The sequence below is a fragment of the Taurulus bubalis genome, assembly GCF_910589615.1.
Source record: "Taurulus bubalis genome assembly, chromosome: 18".
NCBI lineage: Eukaryota > Metazoa > Chordata > Actinopteri > Perciformes > Cottidae > Taurulus > Taurulus bubalis.
Window position 1 is genome coordinate 8083424 of NC_136606.1, and position 16767 is coordinate 8100190.

Genomic DNA, 16767 nt, shown 5'->3' on the forward strand with positions numbered 1-16767 from the left:
AACTCCAGTGTTGAAAATCAAGTATTTTAGAACTCCAGTGTTGCACATTTTAGAAGAACTCTGGTCTTGTGGCTGAAATCCTCTCTTGTCCAATGGCTGGTGAGGCTGGGGCAACAGTGAAATGAGGATCAGGGGAACATTCTTTTTTTAATACTTCTGTACCTCAGGGAAGATACAGCTGCAAATAAGTTTAATAAGTTAATATCATTAGAGTGATAATTTGATTGCACAAACAAATGAGCTACTTTTAGATTATATTTCCTTCATGTTGCTGCTCTTGCAATGGGGAGCAAAATAAAAGGGAAATGGTCTCATTAACTTAATTCTTAAGTAGACAAATTTTGTACATGCAACACATGAGGATTGAAAGCACAGCATTTTATTAAATGCAAAAACTAACGACAGAGGTTTTTTTTCTTTTTTTGCCTAAAGGGCACTTGAAAGCACCACGCCTTTGAGTGTCGACAGCAGCGCCGTCTCGCTGACCCTGCTCACGCGTCCATGATGACACTCAACAGGCCCAGCAAACAGATGACTGTCTTTACTGTCCACGTGTGCATTGAACATGAACTGAGATACGAGCCTGTCCTGCACCTCGGATATTCATTAAAAAGTCCCCATTGTTTTACGGTAATTATCGGAGCTTCTGCCCATGCAGGTGCAGGAACCAAGACCAGGCTTCCGGCGCCATCTGTCGTGTAGCGCGTGCGAAACAGGTGACCTAGGACTATTGTGATTACTAGCTTGGGAAATACTATGGAAGACCATCCCTGCCTATAAAAGAGGGCACCATGTGAATAGATAGGAAATAGGTCGATATATCTGGAAAAAAATATGTTCTCCACTTACCTTTTTCACCACTTTGACACATTCAAGTATGAAAAAGCACATTTAGCTATTACTAAAACTAACTAACTTATTTTCATTAAGGCTAATACAGCTCCAAGGGCCCTAATGTTATATATGCTGGCTCACTGGGACACTTACCTGAAGAAGAGTTGCCATTAATAAGACGTTGCGCTTGAGATTTTCACACTCTGACACATAAAATGTCTGCTGTGAAACTCTCTCATAATCAGATCTCATAGTTTGGGCTGAAGATTAAAACCGTGAGATACTAACATGCAACACAGACTCCAGTTCCAGGTTTATGTGCAACTTTTAAATGTTCTGTACTCCTGCACAGGTGTTCCTACTTATTACTTTTATAACATTTACGACCTGGCCCCAGATCTAATTGCACGCTATACTTCAGAGCAGTGGGATACCCCCAGGCAGGAACCTGTTGGCTGTTACCATACATTTCAGTGTTGAAGGGGCCAGAACTTTTTTTTATCTGTTTGGCACCACAACTAGGAAATAGAAATTTAAACTTGGCTAAATCGGTGACTTTTACAGCACGACTGACTTTTAACTCACTAGTGTGTGCATTTGTGTACGCATATAGAATAGTATTTTGTAATGTATGTCATTTGATTTTACTGCTTCACTGCAATTTGTGATCACTGATTTTGAAAAGTGTTGTATAAATGAACGTTATAATTATCATGTCAAGAGAGTCAGTCTCAATGAAGCTGCCCACACAGAAGAGGTCCAACAAGGCAAAGTAAGTTTCGTGGATGCACCATTGATGCCTATAGGGTCTGTAATGATGTGAGATTCCATATTGTTATGTTACAGCTAAACAAACTGGGCAGGACAAAAATAAAAACAAATAAAATCAGTTGGATGAACTTATCATAACCCAAAGAAACAGAATACAGCAGTGCAGGTTATTGCAGTTTTGAACCGAATAGAGGCTGAAATTATACAGACTGGCATTGATTTTAAATGGAAAAGGAAGGTCGTTCTTGCCGTTAAAGACGACTGGAGCTCTTGCCAGCAAAGGAAGACCCAATGAAAATGACAGATGGCTATTAATTATACGAGACATTATGGCCAGTCAGTATCTAATTAGACTCATTGAGCAGGAGGAATCACTGCAATAGATAACATGCACAGGTCATTTTTTTAATCATGCAGTCGATAGCTTTCTCCAAACGTATTCAAATAGACTTTTATATGCTTTTCTTTGATAATTATGACTGCAGGCTGCAATTCACCTCATACGTTGATAAATGCAGAAGGTTAAAAGACAAACTATGATAATTATTAAATGTAAACTGTAAAGCAGCACAACTAATGAAGACTAGGCTGCTGCTTGCATGCAAATTGTTGAAACCCAGAAAGGTTGGCCCACTCCCTGTTCATGTCTGGACAGGCAGAGTGCACACACTCATACCGCTGCACCGTCACACACAAAGCTGTCCTAATGTGCTGCTACATGCCAAATGAATGAACCCACACTTGTGCTTTATGAATATGGAAACATGCCCAGAGAGGTTCAAGGCAATAAGAATTTATTGTCCTTTCTGCTGCAACCATGCGGCCAAAGTGTATTAATGATGCGTCTTTGAAATGTTCCCAGGGGGTCGCCGGCCCAATGCGCTGTAGTTTGCCCCATTTCATTTATTATGAGGCAGAATAACGTGCCTGATTTTACATTAGGTGTCCAAAAATACAAATGTTGAAAATGTTCTTCGTGCAGTATCACTGGTTGACCACCAGATGGTGCTCTGTTATAACAAATAAACTGAAAGGGGCACATGATTCTCTTGGATGCACTATCTGCAGCTATGACTGTCATTCTGCTTCAAGTGATTTGTTACTTGGTCATTTAAGACTGAATCGGCTATGATTAACTTGTCAGATATGCTTCCATGTTGGGCACACACTCGTCTGGTTTAATGCTCACATTCCAGGCATGCTCAGTTGATGGCACTTTTGGAATAATATTGAGCAAAGTAGGCTACAATCCACACTCACCCTCAAGTGATGTTTGATGTTTCCTTGCTCTGCAGCAAGATAAACAAGCCTAAAAGCTTCAATTAGCTCTTAAAAGGCCTACGAGAAAGCTAAAGTATATTACGCACTGAGGATGATTCATAACAACCTGCATTAACTTTGTCAGTTATAATCCATCACACGGTAATAGTCTTAAATAAATCTCATAGTAATTGAGATGAATCCCTCATTTCAATGACAAGTCTGGTTTTTAAGACCCAATTATCACTTTGAGTTCCCTGGCCCAGCGGATGCGAGGGGTTCAGGCTCTGAGAGGAGAAGAGGGGGCAGTAAAGTTGGCTGTTTCAGCAGGGAGGAGAGGATGGAGGGATGGACTCGGTCCAAAGAGGGATGGATATCTTACTGGGCTGTACTGCATCAGAGGGCAGGTAGATTTATGGCAAACGCACACAATCTTAATTTGTGCTCAGCCCGATAATGCATTTCAAGGCCAGAATACTTCTGCTCAGTGTTTCTTAACTGGATGTTTCTTTAATTATATGTCAGAGGCCATAAAACTCAGGAGGAGATTTTCCCACAAAGCACTGTTTTATGTCTAGGTCATTACTGTAAATTACAAGCAACAAGAAACGATACTTATGGAAGGAAAATGCAAAAAGAAAAGTGGGTTTATTTCCATACACTCCTTTTTTCACCCCATTGGTACACGGATCATGTTGTGCACGTTATGGTTGTTGCTCCCGAAGAGCGAACCTCAGGACGCCGACCGGGGAAGAGATTGTTCACCTTAGCGAGCACGTGTGAAAACACGAGGCCTCCATTCAGGAAAAGAAAAAACTAAGGAAAGAAAAACAAACCTGTACAAATACTGAATAAATGAATAATACAAGAGCAGTTGTAAACATATACATATTCACAAATCCATAATCATATAATACTTTCCTCAAATTTAGTCCAGCAATATAAGCCATTTCAACACTTCAGATGGCATGAGCGCGCGCGTTACGGGATGGTTATCGCACACAACGGTTGATACTCGTGATAATAATCGTAGGAGGAAATCGCAAAAACTGGAGTTTCGATGACCTCTACATGAATACATGACGGCTATACACAAAAGCTCCTCCACCCCTGCAGCCCTTGGCACACCACAAAGGTGGCTTTAGAGTCCCTCTGTCGTTATATTGCCTTTTTATGCGATGCCACTTAATCTTTGGTGAAAAAATAACTGCCCGTTCATGTTCATTACACAAGAGAGCAGCTGCTACTCTTGTTCCTGTGTCAGCGCATGTCCTGCTAAATTCAACCCCCATCGCTGTTCTTCTAAAGTGTTCCGACAAGTGATTAAACATTTAAATTACTTAAAAGCAACAAAGATTTAAAAAAAAAAAAAAAAAAAGGCTTCCTACCCTGCTTCATCCTTGCACCCCTTTTTGCTTGAGTCTGCGTGTGTTCATTTCCTCGGCTTGGCACGCACACACACACACACACACTCGTACACACACAAACACAGTAAATCAGGCGGGTCAGTGCATCGTTTGTTTCCCAACTCTCCTTTTTTTTTTTTTTTTTCGTTTTTTTTCTGCGACTCTGAACTGGAGTCTTTTTCTCCTAAGCCATTTCTGTGGCGTCGAGTCCGTGGATACAGGGGCAGAGAAGCCGTGGCCTCTCCTCAGCTCAGCTCGAACCCGGCCGAGGACTCGATGGCGTACAACAGCTTGTTCCTCATCAGGTGCTGGTCGCAGAACTCCGGGAGCTTGAGCAGGTTCATGCAGGTGCTGGCGGTGGGCAGGCGCTCCAGGTCGTCGCCGCCGTTGTGAATGCAGAAGGCCGGGTAAAGCTCCTGTGTGCAAACGGAAGCTGTTAATAAGCAGCTGACAAATTGGCTGCAGCCGCAGAGAAATCTGGAGGCATTTAGAGACAAATAATGAGGCGAGAATCAACTCGTGTCCGTGACGATCGCAATGTCCAAAGCAATCCAGATTAGGCAATAAATGTCAACTTCCACAAGGGGATGAATGTTAAAAGAGAGACATTAAGCGTTCAGCTAATACAGTGCAAGTATAAATTTAGGAAATCAGGTTAGCGCTTGAAGGGTACCGAGCGGGAAACTGGCCCACAGTTTGACCCTTGGATGAGACACTGAAAGAATGGTCATTTCATGTTGTCTATCTGGCATTTTTTAAATCAAGCCTCCATGCGATGAGGCCACCTCATCTGTAGACTGTGACACTGACCGTTTCCATCACACGCCGGGCTGACAAAATAAACTCCTCCACCCTGATTTCATCCCGCTATTTAAAGTTAGCGTATGCGGTCCAGCGGCCATACTCGCACGATTAAATGGCTCTTCGGGGGCTTAGCTGTAATGACCCCATTTCTCTGACAATTACCGTATTAAACTATCGTTGCTTATTGAGAAAGCGCCATTACCACGGCTATCATTTTGGAAAAAAAGAGAGTTTCCATCATCTTTTTTAAATGGGTTCTCCTGACAGAGCTATTTCTCCTCTAATGAATCCTGGGCCGTTTCACGACAGCTAATTAAGGCTTAGCTGGCTGAGACTGAGGGCCGGGTCAGGGGCCGCTCCCCCACGAATTACCGTCCTAGCCTGCCCGGAGAAGAGGGGAGGAGTGGAGGGGGTATCTACACACGGGCCAAAGACAAATTGATTAAATGAGGAGGGACGGCAACTCTCAAACCCTGAGAGAAGGTACTGCAAAGGATTTTTAGGAGAGTTTTGTTCCCTTAGTCTACTGACAGAACTGCAATTATGTTTTCTTAACTAATGACAGTCATAAAGAGTACTAAAACCAATCATATGATGATTACAGCTTCTGGTTAGATGGAGTAAAACACATAAAAACTCCTTAATGGCCCAGAGCAACACTTTCTGTCCTCCCCGCCCCCCCTATCTCAAACTACCTAAGTGTACCACAAATCAAGTCAGTGAGAAAGTGAAACGGCTTCCAATTAGGAAATCATTTCAGAAATAGGCGCAATAATGATTCAGCACTGCTGAAACAATGTTTAGAAGTACGTGGATATCGTTAACTTGAATAGTCGTTTGATAGGAAATTGCTGCTTTCTGCCGTGTCACACATAAGGCAAAAGTTCAAAGGTTCAACGTGCTACCGAGTTCTGAGCGGTAATATTTGCCCAGCCAGGATCTCTGACCAAGCCCACACATACAGGGCTGCAGAAGGAGTTATTCAACAGAGGAAGGTCATGAACTATAATACAACAGTAGAAGTGGAGATAAGACCTCAGTGTGGCTCGTTCTTATCGCCGCCTAATTTGAAAATGATAATTTTGAGGGCTCTTATCAGTCCAGGTATTTTCACTACAAGCCCATTAAGAAGGAACACTCCCTTCTGTTGAGCTTGGAAAACCTGCCAATAATGGAGGATACAGGGAGTAAAACAATCAGCAGAGTAAGTATCGGGGAAAGAAAAGATGGAGCGAGGGGAGAGTTCAATTCTGATAGAACCTCACCTTAAATCCAAGCAGGGGAGGTCTGGAGCAGCTGGTGACAAACCTCAGCAGCTTACGCTTTTCCTCGTCTGTGAAGCCTTCGACCACTTCCCAAAAGATCAGGATGACTGGGTGTGTGGCAGAGTACCCGCCTAAAGGAGATTACAATGAAGAAAAAGGATGTTAGTCTACCCAGCCTCATACATACATTACTCTTTATCTATTAGTGAAGTGAAGGGACTCCAGCTTGGTCTGCAAGCTCTTTCTTATATGTCTATGTTATACTGGAGGTGTCGGGTTTGAAGGACATGGGTATTTGCAAAGCTTGGAGGGTCCAAAAAATAGACACTATTGAGTTCAGTTATGTGGGGAGTGTAGGATTTAGTATTTTTGGAGCTTGAGAATATAGGGACTAAAAGTTATTCGATCTCCGCCTCTGCAGCAAGTGTTTTTCTCTCGTGAGCCTCGTGGAAAAGCATTACTAAATTGCTGGTGTGCCCCTATACGGGACTACAGGAAGTTGAAACGCCAACATAACTACTTTTAACACTAAAAGTCAGCTCCTACCTGAGTAGTTTGTGAAATTCTTCAGGTCATCAAGACAAATTGGCACAAGAGCCCCAGATAACAGCACCTGCATAGATACATATATTTAAAAGAAACAGGTAGAAAAACATTCAGAACTCCCAGAAACTTGATGCTGATGGACAGTGTTGCTCGTCGTGTGCAGCGTACCTGGATCTCCTGCTGGTCAAACATGCGCAGCCACTCCAGGTTGACCACGTTGGCAATGCCCTGCCTGAAGGCCAGGCAGTGAGGCCTGATCTGCTTGTTCAGTCGGTAGTCGGCCACCAAATGGATGTAGGCTATCCGGTTTGCTGTGGTCACAGGAATGTCTTTGCCTCCCAGCTTCAGCTCAACCACCTGCGTCAAACATTTTCCCCACAGTTTAGTTCCTCTATTCCACAGTGTGTCTTAGTTATGTTTAAATATAACATGACTGATAGTACCGGAGTAATATTACTGTAAGTAAGCCATACTGCATATTTTATTATGCAGATCATAGTGTGTTGTGTCTGCCGAGGGTGCCAGATGACCAACACACAGACAAAGTGCTTTAATTGTACCAGGTGGATTCAATTCAATCAAAGAAAAGGCAATTAAAATGTTTTCCAACAGCACTCTGATTAAAGGTATGGCTCAATGTGAGCGTGTGTGCGTGTGTGTGTGTGTGTGTGTGTGTGTGTGTGTGTGTGTGCGTGTGTGTGTGTGTGTGTGTGTGTGCGTGTGTGTGTGTGTGTGTGTGTGTGTGTGTGGTTAAGTGCATTTCACTGTGTCTAAATATAGCACATCCAATGAACATCTGGTCCAATACAATTTGGCCTCAAGTTCTCCTTTCATTAGCTATAGAGCAGTTAGCACTTGATATGATGTGCTCATCTCTGTTCATAAAGCTGGGTGTGTGACGACATCATCGCAGCTACAAGGGGACAAAACCATCTCTTTCCAGAGAAATGTCCCTGCATCATATGTGATATTGTGCTTTAAGAACTAAACTACTTAGTTATGCAACTAGGAGTTAGTAACTTTAGGAACAAATACACGTTTGTGTCTACCTCCCATAAATCCCAATACAAAAAGGTGGACATTTGATATCAACATGTTTTAATGTTTTCAAAGCAGCATGAAGCAAGCTACAAAACTAAAAGACTAAATAGTTACTGCCGGTTACTGTTGAAGGCAAAATAAACACTGGGTTTTAGATAACGAAACCCTGTAAAGACAGTTGTGTAGGCAGGGTTGGATGTAGCTCATTTAATGGAGCACTTTTAGAATAATAGGAAGTGTGTACTTTAGCCTATTAGCCTATTGTTTTATTTTAATGTTGTATTTTAATGTTGTTCTGGTGCCTTTATATACACACCTCTACGACGTCAAACTACAACATGGAGCACAATGGAAATAAGATCAAAACGTTGCCTTTTTTCAGTCCAAATAAAGCTCTGGGAGAATTTATCCAGTATTGATACTCATGATCGCAACTACCTTTCTGTATATCTCTGAAAGACAAAACGTTTTTGATGAACGGGACCACAGCACCTTGAGTGTCACAGATACTGAACACCATGTTTGTTAAACAACTGAACAAACTGCAGTCAAAATTCACAGCGATAGCAACAACCTCTCTGACGCAGTCTTCACAATAACTGATTGATAAGCCTCACAAAGGTGTTCAATCCAGCGATATTAAATCAGATTGCATCATAAAGTAAGGCGTTTCATATTTTGTTCATCCCCTGAACGCTACATACAGCATGCTGTCCACTGACGGGTAATCATTTTCAGCCTTTTTCCCCCTCCCCCACAGTGGATTCTGATTATGTGCTAATGTAAGAGAATTACCGTCCTTATCTTGCTTGCTTTGGCTATCTCACGAGGGCAAATGCAGGGCAGACTGCTCCCGGGTGTGTGCCTAATCTTTCACAAATTGTTTTCCCTATCGTGTTTGCGATGCCCTACTTGCGACCGGGAGGGCTACATTGTAACTCTGCCATTTCAGGTGTTGTTTGAGAAGAGCTAATACGGCCCTGAGCAAACAGCGGCTCCGGGTAGAGTGCCGGTCTCGGCCCAGGTGAGTGCTGCTGGCGGCTCGTCTCGGCAGCCTTGAGCTTTGGAGAGGACGTGCTTAAGAGCAGCTAGTTGCTTCTGTCAGGCGTGTTCTGAGATCATTTCAGGGGGGGTGGGGGGTGATGGCAGGTGGCAAGGTCAACAGAGCTGCTGTGTTCCCTGCGCTGCAGCAGAGCTTAGAGCGGCCGCGGCGACGTGCTTTATCTCTCTCAGAGCTGAAAAGTGGTTCATCGCGAAGGAAATGAATTATTAACGCAACAAAGAGGAACTAAACAGGAGGAAGGAACGATGGCTGAATGAGATGTACCGACTGGGGGTAGAAATAGAGATGGAAAAAATAGAACATGTGAATCATTTATCCGACTCCATCCCACCCTGCCCCCCAACCCTAGTCACCTGAGCCTCTCCCAGATCGTTGTTGACCACCGTGAAGTTGAGGCCCAGCTCCTCCACGTCGCCCTCGTAGCTCTTGAGGAAGAGGAGGTTGCGGTACATCTCCGGGTCCAACGATGCCAGGTGGTGGATGTCCACCTCAGCACTGGTTCCCAACAGCTTGGACAGGAAGAAACTGGCGAAAGGCAACTCCACCAGCATGTTCTCGTACAGAGCCTGTAGAAAAAAGTGTGGCCGTCAACTGGAGGACAACTGCGGGACAAGGATACACTTCATTCTTGTAAATTTCCCCATGAACATCAGTCAATCAGTGCAAATGAGGAAATGCTAGGAGCATTAACCACAGCAATTGTTTATTGCTTGGGTGTCACTGAATAAAACATGATGATTAAATAACTAAGATAACTAAGTGGACTGCAGCCCGCATCAAGTGGCCAGCATTACATTTTTAAGTACATATTCAAAAATTTGATTACAACATACATTATACAACACTATATTTGCCTACTAAGCTCATATTAAGGAATAAAGTGATAAGATAAGTAAATCTGGTCACATCAGAGTGTCTAGGAGCAAAACAGAAAACACAATCCATCTGAAACTCACAGGCTTCGGTTTTACCCGCTTCAAACTTTATAAATGCCAATTCTCACCTTGACCTCAAATGCCATTAAGAAGCACAGCTGGGCAGGTGACTCATAAAACCCAAAGCTAATGTACTGGAATAGTCAGAAAAAGAGCCCGCTGGAGGCATTAAAATATACAGGTCTTTATAAATGATAGCGCTAAAAACCCTGACCACATCAGCTAAATGGATTATAAATCTAGAGGATTTCCATAATGCATGCATCTTAAACACACACGCACGCATAAATCACGGCTATTTTCTAAACACAGGTTAATTGCCCAACTTCAAACATTGTCTATTTTTTATGCAAAATAATCCACTTAGTATTTCTCTCGTGGCCGGTGCTCGTTTCAGACCATATGCGCCGCGTGGCCCCTTGAAACCTATCAATAACACTTATACCGGGAAGAGGCAGCAATAAGTATATGGGAAAAACCTGTAGCCTTATTTTTTCAATGCCACACACTTTATTTATGAGTGTTTATTGCCAGAAATTGTGCCAAAATGACTTGGGCTGTAAAGAATTAATTATTATGGCCCGGGCCTTTTAATATAAGTGAGTGCAGTGGCAACGCAATTAAAGCAGATCTCGGCACCATCAGGTGGAATAAATGCCAACAATATTGCAGGTGCATTCTGTTAGCTGCCAAATACATTCCTTTATTTACAGCATTAAGAATCAATAAAATTATAATGCCTTTCAAACGCATCTCAATTAATATGGGGTGCCAACCTCACGCACCTCTAAAGGAAACTATCAGCCGCTGGATATCAGTGAGATGAGACATAAGTGCAGAAGTATGCAGAGTAAGGCAGCAGGAGGAGGAGGAGGAAGAGGAGGATGAAACTTTCCTCACCCTCACAGTTTACGGAGTGGAGAGGCCACTGCTGATGAGGTTGGAGGTTTTGTACTAATGAGAGACGAATGAGGCACAAAGAGAACCTCCTGCAGGTCATAATACATAATGAGAAATGCAATTTTGACAACGACCATGTCAGCAAACACTCCAATCAAGGATAAATTAACTCTTCAGTCTGAAGTCTGGAGGGATAGAACCGCAGAAGCAAAGAAACCTGTTTTCACGTTTCACCATTTGTGACTTAAATCTTGCTGCTTGACAGCTGGGTGGACAAGTGAGGAAGAAGGATGATGGCCGGCCTCTATTCTGATGTTCAATCCCATTTCAGTGAGTACCCTAGACAAGCCACTCCTGCCTGTAATACATCACCTCCACAACAATGGCACGCCTCGGACATTAATTAACAATATTAATCTCCCGTGTCCTTTGAGCCGCACTGTGCACTGTGCACACTGCAGCAGTGGTGATGCAATCCCAATCTATATAAACGGGTGCCTTTTATCCAGGCAATAACGGCACTAAACAAATATCAATACACCTCTCAGATGGCCATTCGAATGTCCATTTTTATGGTGAAAGAGGAACTTAAGATAGGGTTAATTGAAAGTCAAATTCAAATTAATTTCCCCTTGCCTAATTGCCTGAACCATTAGCTATTGAGAGCACAATATCTAGGGAGTAGGGACGGAGAGCTTCTAGCTGCTGATTGGTCATTTATCACTTGTAAAGAATACACAGAAGACGAAGAAGAAGAAGACGAGGAGGAGTTACGATTCACTGATAAGTGGACCAGACCATTTCGGACCGAGCAACAGTGAAGAGACCTGGATGTTCCCGACTGTAAAACAGATCAAAATGCTATTACCACATGCTTTGAACGCTTATTTATGTCCTGTCTGTGTGGGCTCGCTGATTTAGTGCCAGCCAAATGCAATCACTACACAAACAAGAGGTAGGAATCATCGGCTAATGGAAGCCCTAATTGAGAGGCGACCGCTTGTCATGAGGCAATTCTTCTCCGGGTTTCGATGATAGCCCCCCATGAGGGAGGCATCATGATAAACAATCACTACCACATGCATTAAGGATGATTTAGAAACATTAGGCCCTAATAAATAGTGCCATCGGAGGAAGGAAGCGACAGAAAAACAATGCCGTCAACAGATTATGCACAGGGCTAATTGATGAAACTAAAGCTTGCAAGAGTGCCAGGTTAAAAGTTCTTACCCCAAGAAACAAATGACGGCAATTTCTCTAAACATTGTCAGTTTCTAGAGCAAACACCAAAACAACCTCTAAATTTATACATGCAGCGAGTGCAACCTTGATACTGCTAATGATTTTAAAATGATGTATTGGCCATGAAATCCAGGCAGTCACTACTAAATCTCACAATTTCCTTGATTTTTTTCACCAACAGCTATAATATCGTCGGATATTCCTCCTTGTTTGGGGGATTTTAAGGTTGTTAAAAAAGGACATGGGAATATCTAAACTCATCATGAGATTTTGTTTTGGAGGCTCACCTTTCCGAGGATCCTGCCCAGGAAGTAGTGATGCCTCGTAAAGGATTCTCCGATCAGCATCTCTGCCGCGGGGTTGGGATACAGCAGGCTCTCGTTGGTCGTCTTGAAGAAGCCCTGGTTGGGATTGAAGCCCGACTTCAGGAGCTCGTTGAGGAACTCACGGAAGATGCCGCCGCCGTCAATGCCAGCCTCGTCCAGACCGTGAGCATTGAGCAGATGGACTCGAATCCTTTTCTTCAGGTCGGGTTCTAACGACACAGAACATGAGGAGGGATTTATGAAGGTGCAAAAAAAGAGACAAAATAAACATCATCCAATCAAGTTAATGGTCACAATGAAATGCAACTTTACGACCGAGACCTTTGGGATTTTCCTTCTTTACTTCACATTCATTGTTTGGCAATTTCCAGCAAGAGAATCAAGTCAAACAGTTGAGCCTTTCATTTTTAATAGTTGATGGTTACCTCCCCAGTCTGTCGTTGTTCTAATCCCAGCCTCACATTTTACAGGCTTGGACACAACCTCAGGTTCATTTTACTTTTTAAAAATAAATCACAACCACTTGAAATCTTAAAGCTACTCGCTTAAATGGGTTTCTGACATTATTATATATAGGAAAGTAAGAAACATGTTATTTTGGAAATCGCATTGGTTCTTAGCATTGTAAAAATTTAAAAAGAATCAAAAACAGACATTTTATCACACACACTTCCTCTCTCTCTCTAGAGATATATATATATATATATATATATATATATATATATATATATATATATATAAAAAACAAAAAAACAAATATAACCTCAGGTTTTATTAACTGACCCTTAATTTTAAAGTACTATTTGCAAGATCGCAAGTTACAGCTGTCGCATCGCCTAACAATTTCAATTAAATCTGGCCAATGAGATTTTTTTATTTAAAACTTTTGCTTTGGGAAGTGTTTTAGTTCAACACTTTCCATTTACAGAAAACTGACGAAGTCAGATATTCATTTTACATAAGTAGTTTTAACAGTATTTTCGTTTGAGAATCTATCCTGCGAGTTATATTTGGTCTAGACAGCAGCTCATAAACAGTTGCACATAAACCAACAATTAAAACATACAATAAAACAGTGAGTTAAAGCGCATGACGTATTCCTAACAGACAAAATGACAGAAGAGTCGAGCGAGAGAAGCAGTGAGACTGATGCTCGCAGAAAACTAGATTGAAACAAGAAAAAGAAAAACAACTTTGCTGCTGTATCTTTTACAAAACTTTTCATCCTTGGTCTTACTTAACCTTTCAAATTTGGATTCAACTGGTCTAACAGAATGACTTCTTACTCATGTTGTTTTTTCCAAATCAGTCAAGGTTGGTGAGACATTTTTTGGAACACTTTACCATGTACAATATCTACATCCTTTGGTATTATCTGATCTCTCTTTATTTTGTTACCATCACTGTCTCAATGTTATCCAGTTGATTGATTGTACAATTCAGAATTAACATTTTTAACTTCAATGTATTGATGATCTGATCTGATCATTCCTGTAAATACAGAAAATGGATGAAAAATGTAAACAATAGAATTCCAATACCATATAAATGTGTATCACGTTGTTTTGCAAAACAAACAATGACCAAGAAAGCTATTTCTTGACCTGCAAAATATTCAAATCAAATTCTATAAGGTCATCTTTCAGAAGAATTAATGTACAGTGATAAATCAAGGCAGCTATAACTTATAGACACATAAATGATATAGATCATGTCTTCAGCCCAGGTCTCCTACTACTCTTTTTAATCAGATTGCCCTCACTGAAGTGCCCTTTCAAATTCAAACACAAAAGAGGTGACTTACAATAATTGATTCTGCTTTTATGTGGTCCATTATAATAATCGGAATCACAATTATGCTTTACCGAAATTCAATACTGCACAAGGAGAGAGCTAACCTTCATCCTTAATGCTAACGGGAACCTTTAAGATTGTATGAAGCATAAGGAGTGGATCAGCGACAGAGTCAACATCTGTTACTCCGAGCCTTCTCTCCTCTCGTACAGGTCGTCTTGAAAATAAACGAAGGAAACACCACAGCCACTACGACACAATGTCAAGCGTATTGGTCATGACAAGTGCATTATTTGTTGTATCAAATACATGAGGTATTTTGACACAACAAAAAAGGCACAAAAAGTATTGTATTGAAACTGTGACGCAAGCCGTACCGTTTTCTGGAGAGAGTTTATCGTAGGCATCTTCATAGATGTAGTTGCGTCTGATGGTGACACTGATGCCATCGGGGAATGGCCCGTCCCCCTGCACGTCCCGCTTGTCAGCATAGATTAACCTCTGGAAGATCTACAGGACAGATGTTAGCCCGGTGGCAGGGTCAGTGACAAATCCTTTGAGTTGTAAAAATGTTTAATTCTGAATATGGATTGTACTATATATCATGCATCCTTTGTCTTTGATCATCATTCATGTTGGAAGTTTAGAGCAAAAACTGACAAAAATTAGGTGGGAGAAGGGGGTAAAAAGATTGGTGATTAAAAAGACTTAACACAAACTATGTCTTTCCAAAAGAAAGGCACCACTAAGCAAGGACCAGAAAGATCGTGGTGGGTATAAGATACAATTCAGCGAGAAAAACAAAAGCATAAGGACATTATCTGAACCACTATCCAGGCGTAGGTTTGCTCAACATCCTGTGGATAATCCTGGCTTGATTAACCATTGTTACCCAATATGATACTTCATGGCGTCATCAAACTTGCAGTCATTATTTTCTTTAAATTTTTTCTTTGCTATTACATTGTCAACTTAGTGAAGAGGACTAAAATGTGACTAAATCAGACGGCAATGGCTACAATATGCGCAATAATCACATGAAACTAATTATAAAAACAGCCCATAAACCTAATTTGTTCACATGTAGGCATATAAACAAATGAATAAATAAATAGACTGTAGCCTCTGTCAACATATATAATAAAAGACCAGTCTGTCTGTAGATCTCCTTCGCTGTGTTTCAGCACCCGGGACAGCGCCGCACCTACACACACGGCCTCTCTACACACAACAAACAGCGCTATCTGTCTAAGAATAACTAATAATAATTTTAAAACTGTGTATTTCAAGCATCGGGTCAGCCTTACTTCATAATAAACCAGTGTAGTTCTAACAACATACTAACCAAAATATTAGTCACATGGCTTGGAAGAATGATGCATCGCCATGAAGTTCTATTGTAGCACTGTTCCACTTCCAAAATATGATATTAGATGTTTAATTGCATGCATTTTTAAGCATGTACAGAATGTTGATAACACGCTTCCAATTGAAACCACAATTCTTTGGAGAGCCCTGAAATATTCAGTCCCGATGCAGCACACGAAACCTGTTCTGTTTTTGTGGTTGAGTGCAGGCCAGTGGTGCATTACCTTAACTCGCTCCTCGAAGGGAACCACAAAAGGGAGCTCTGTGAGGATGGCCAGATGTCTTTCTTCAGACACAGACAGCTGTGGAGGCTCGAAACCAACTGCGGAAAGAACAATTCAGCACATCAGAGCGTCATTCTCGTCTTCTTGTGTTTACTACCCAAGCGTGCAATAGACAGGGACTTAACAGACAATTATTCAAATGAAAATCTTTGAGATTACAGAGTGCTGGAGGGATGAGTCCTAAAACCTCGTAAATTAGAAAAACGTTGTTTTGCACTGGTCCAATTTTTTTTTGTTCTGTGGATTTTGTTCTATGATATAAAATACGTCTGTAAATACCCCTCACTTGAATTGTGGTATGTGGTTGCTAAGAAGCGGCTAAATGTGACCATAGTGTAGTTAATGTATAGCCTAACGTTAGCTTTTTACTTCTGGCGATTGAACACAATCCTATTGGCTTTTTGTCGATGTAAATCAGGGCAATGCTAACTTTAGGGGTTGGCCAAACATACTTAATTCCTGCAGCACTCTATTCTATATATTCCAAAAACAACATGATGGTTCCATCATAGACACACATTTGTATTTAATAGGAAAATAACATGTTTCTCTTGGCTACTAGGCTTTTATCATAATTGAGTGACATTGACACAGATTCTTTGGTCTCCTCCACGGGGTTCAAAGGTCAGGTTCAACTATAAGTGGCCTTGCTCCGGGTAGCTTTATCTGGAGGATACTTCCCAACATCAGGTGTGTGTAACACTAACAGTATCATTACTCTCCTCACTGCTAAGCTCTGTAAGTAAGACCCAGTCCACCGTTTACAGGCAAGACATTTCCATCCTGCACCCTGTTAATTAACAGTCAGCTGCCATCCACCTGCCGGCCTGTATCCATTATGCTGATGTTTGTTTCTGTATTAAACTCTGGGTGTAGACAGTTTAGCCCACAAAACTAAAATAGCCACAATAGCTAAACCACTCTTCAC

At 41.6% G+C, this 16767-nt stretch overlaps 1 protein-coding gene across 1 annotated transcript in view; it reads right to left on the bottom strand.

Moving 5' to 3' along the window:
* Positions 1 to 3489: 3489 nt before the first annotated feature.
* Positions 3490 to 16767, bottom strand: part of ube3c (ubiquitin protein ligase E3C) — a gene marked incomplete at its 5' end in the record, with an annotated part of 28119 nt that continues 14841 nt past the window's right edge. Inside the window, 9 exons of the mRNA XM_079234516.1 lie at positions 3490 to 3681; positions 4254 to 4687; positions 6341 to 6471; positions 6887 to 6953; positions 7055 to 7243; positions 9344 to 9556; positions 12355 to 12602; positions 14565 to 14697; positions 15780 to 15877. Coding sequence (XP_079090642.1) covers positions 4517 to 4687; positions 6341 to 6471; positions 6887 to 6953; positions 7055 to 7243; positions 9344 to 9556; positions 12355 to 12602; positions 14565 to 14697; positions 15780 to 15877 — 1250 coding nt within the window. The 3' untranslated portion in view covers positions 3490 to 3681; positions 4254 to 4516. The remainder of the gene's footprint in view (positions 3682 to 4253; positions 4688 to 6340; positions 6472 to 6886; positions 6954 to 7054; positions 7244 to 9343; positions 9557 to 12354; positions 12603 to 14564; positions 14698 to 15779; positions 15878 to 16767) is intronic.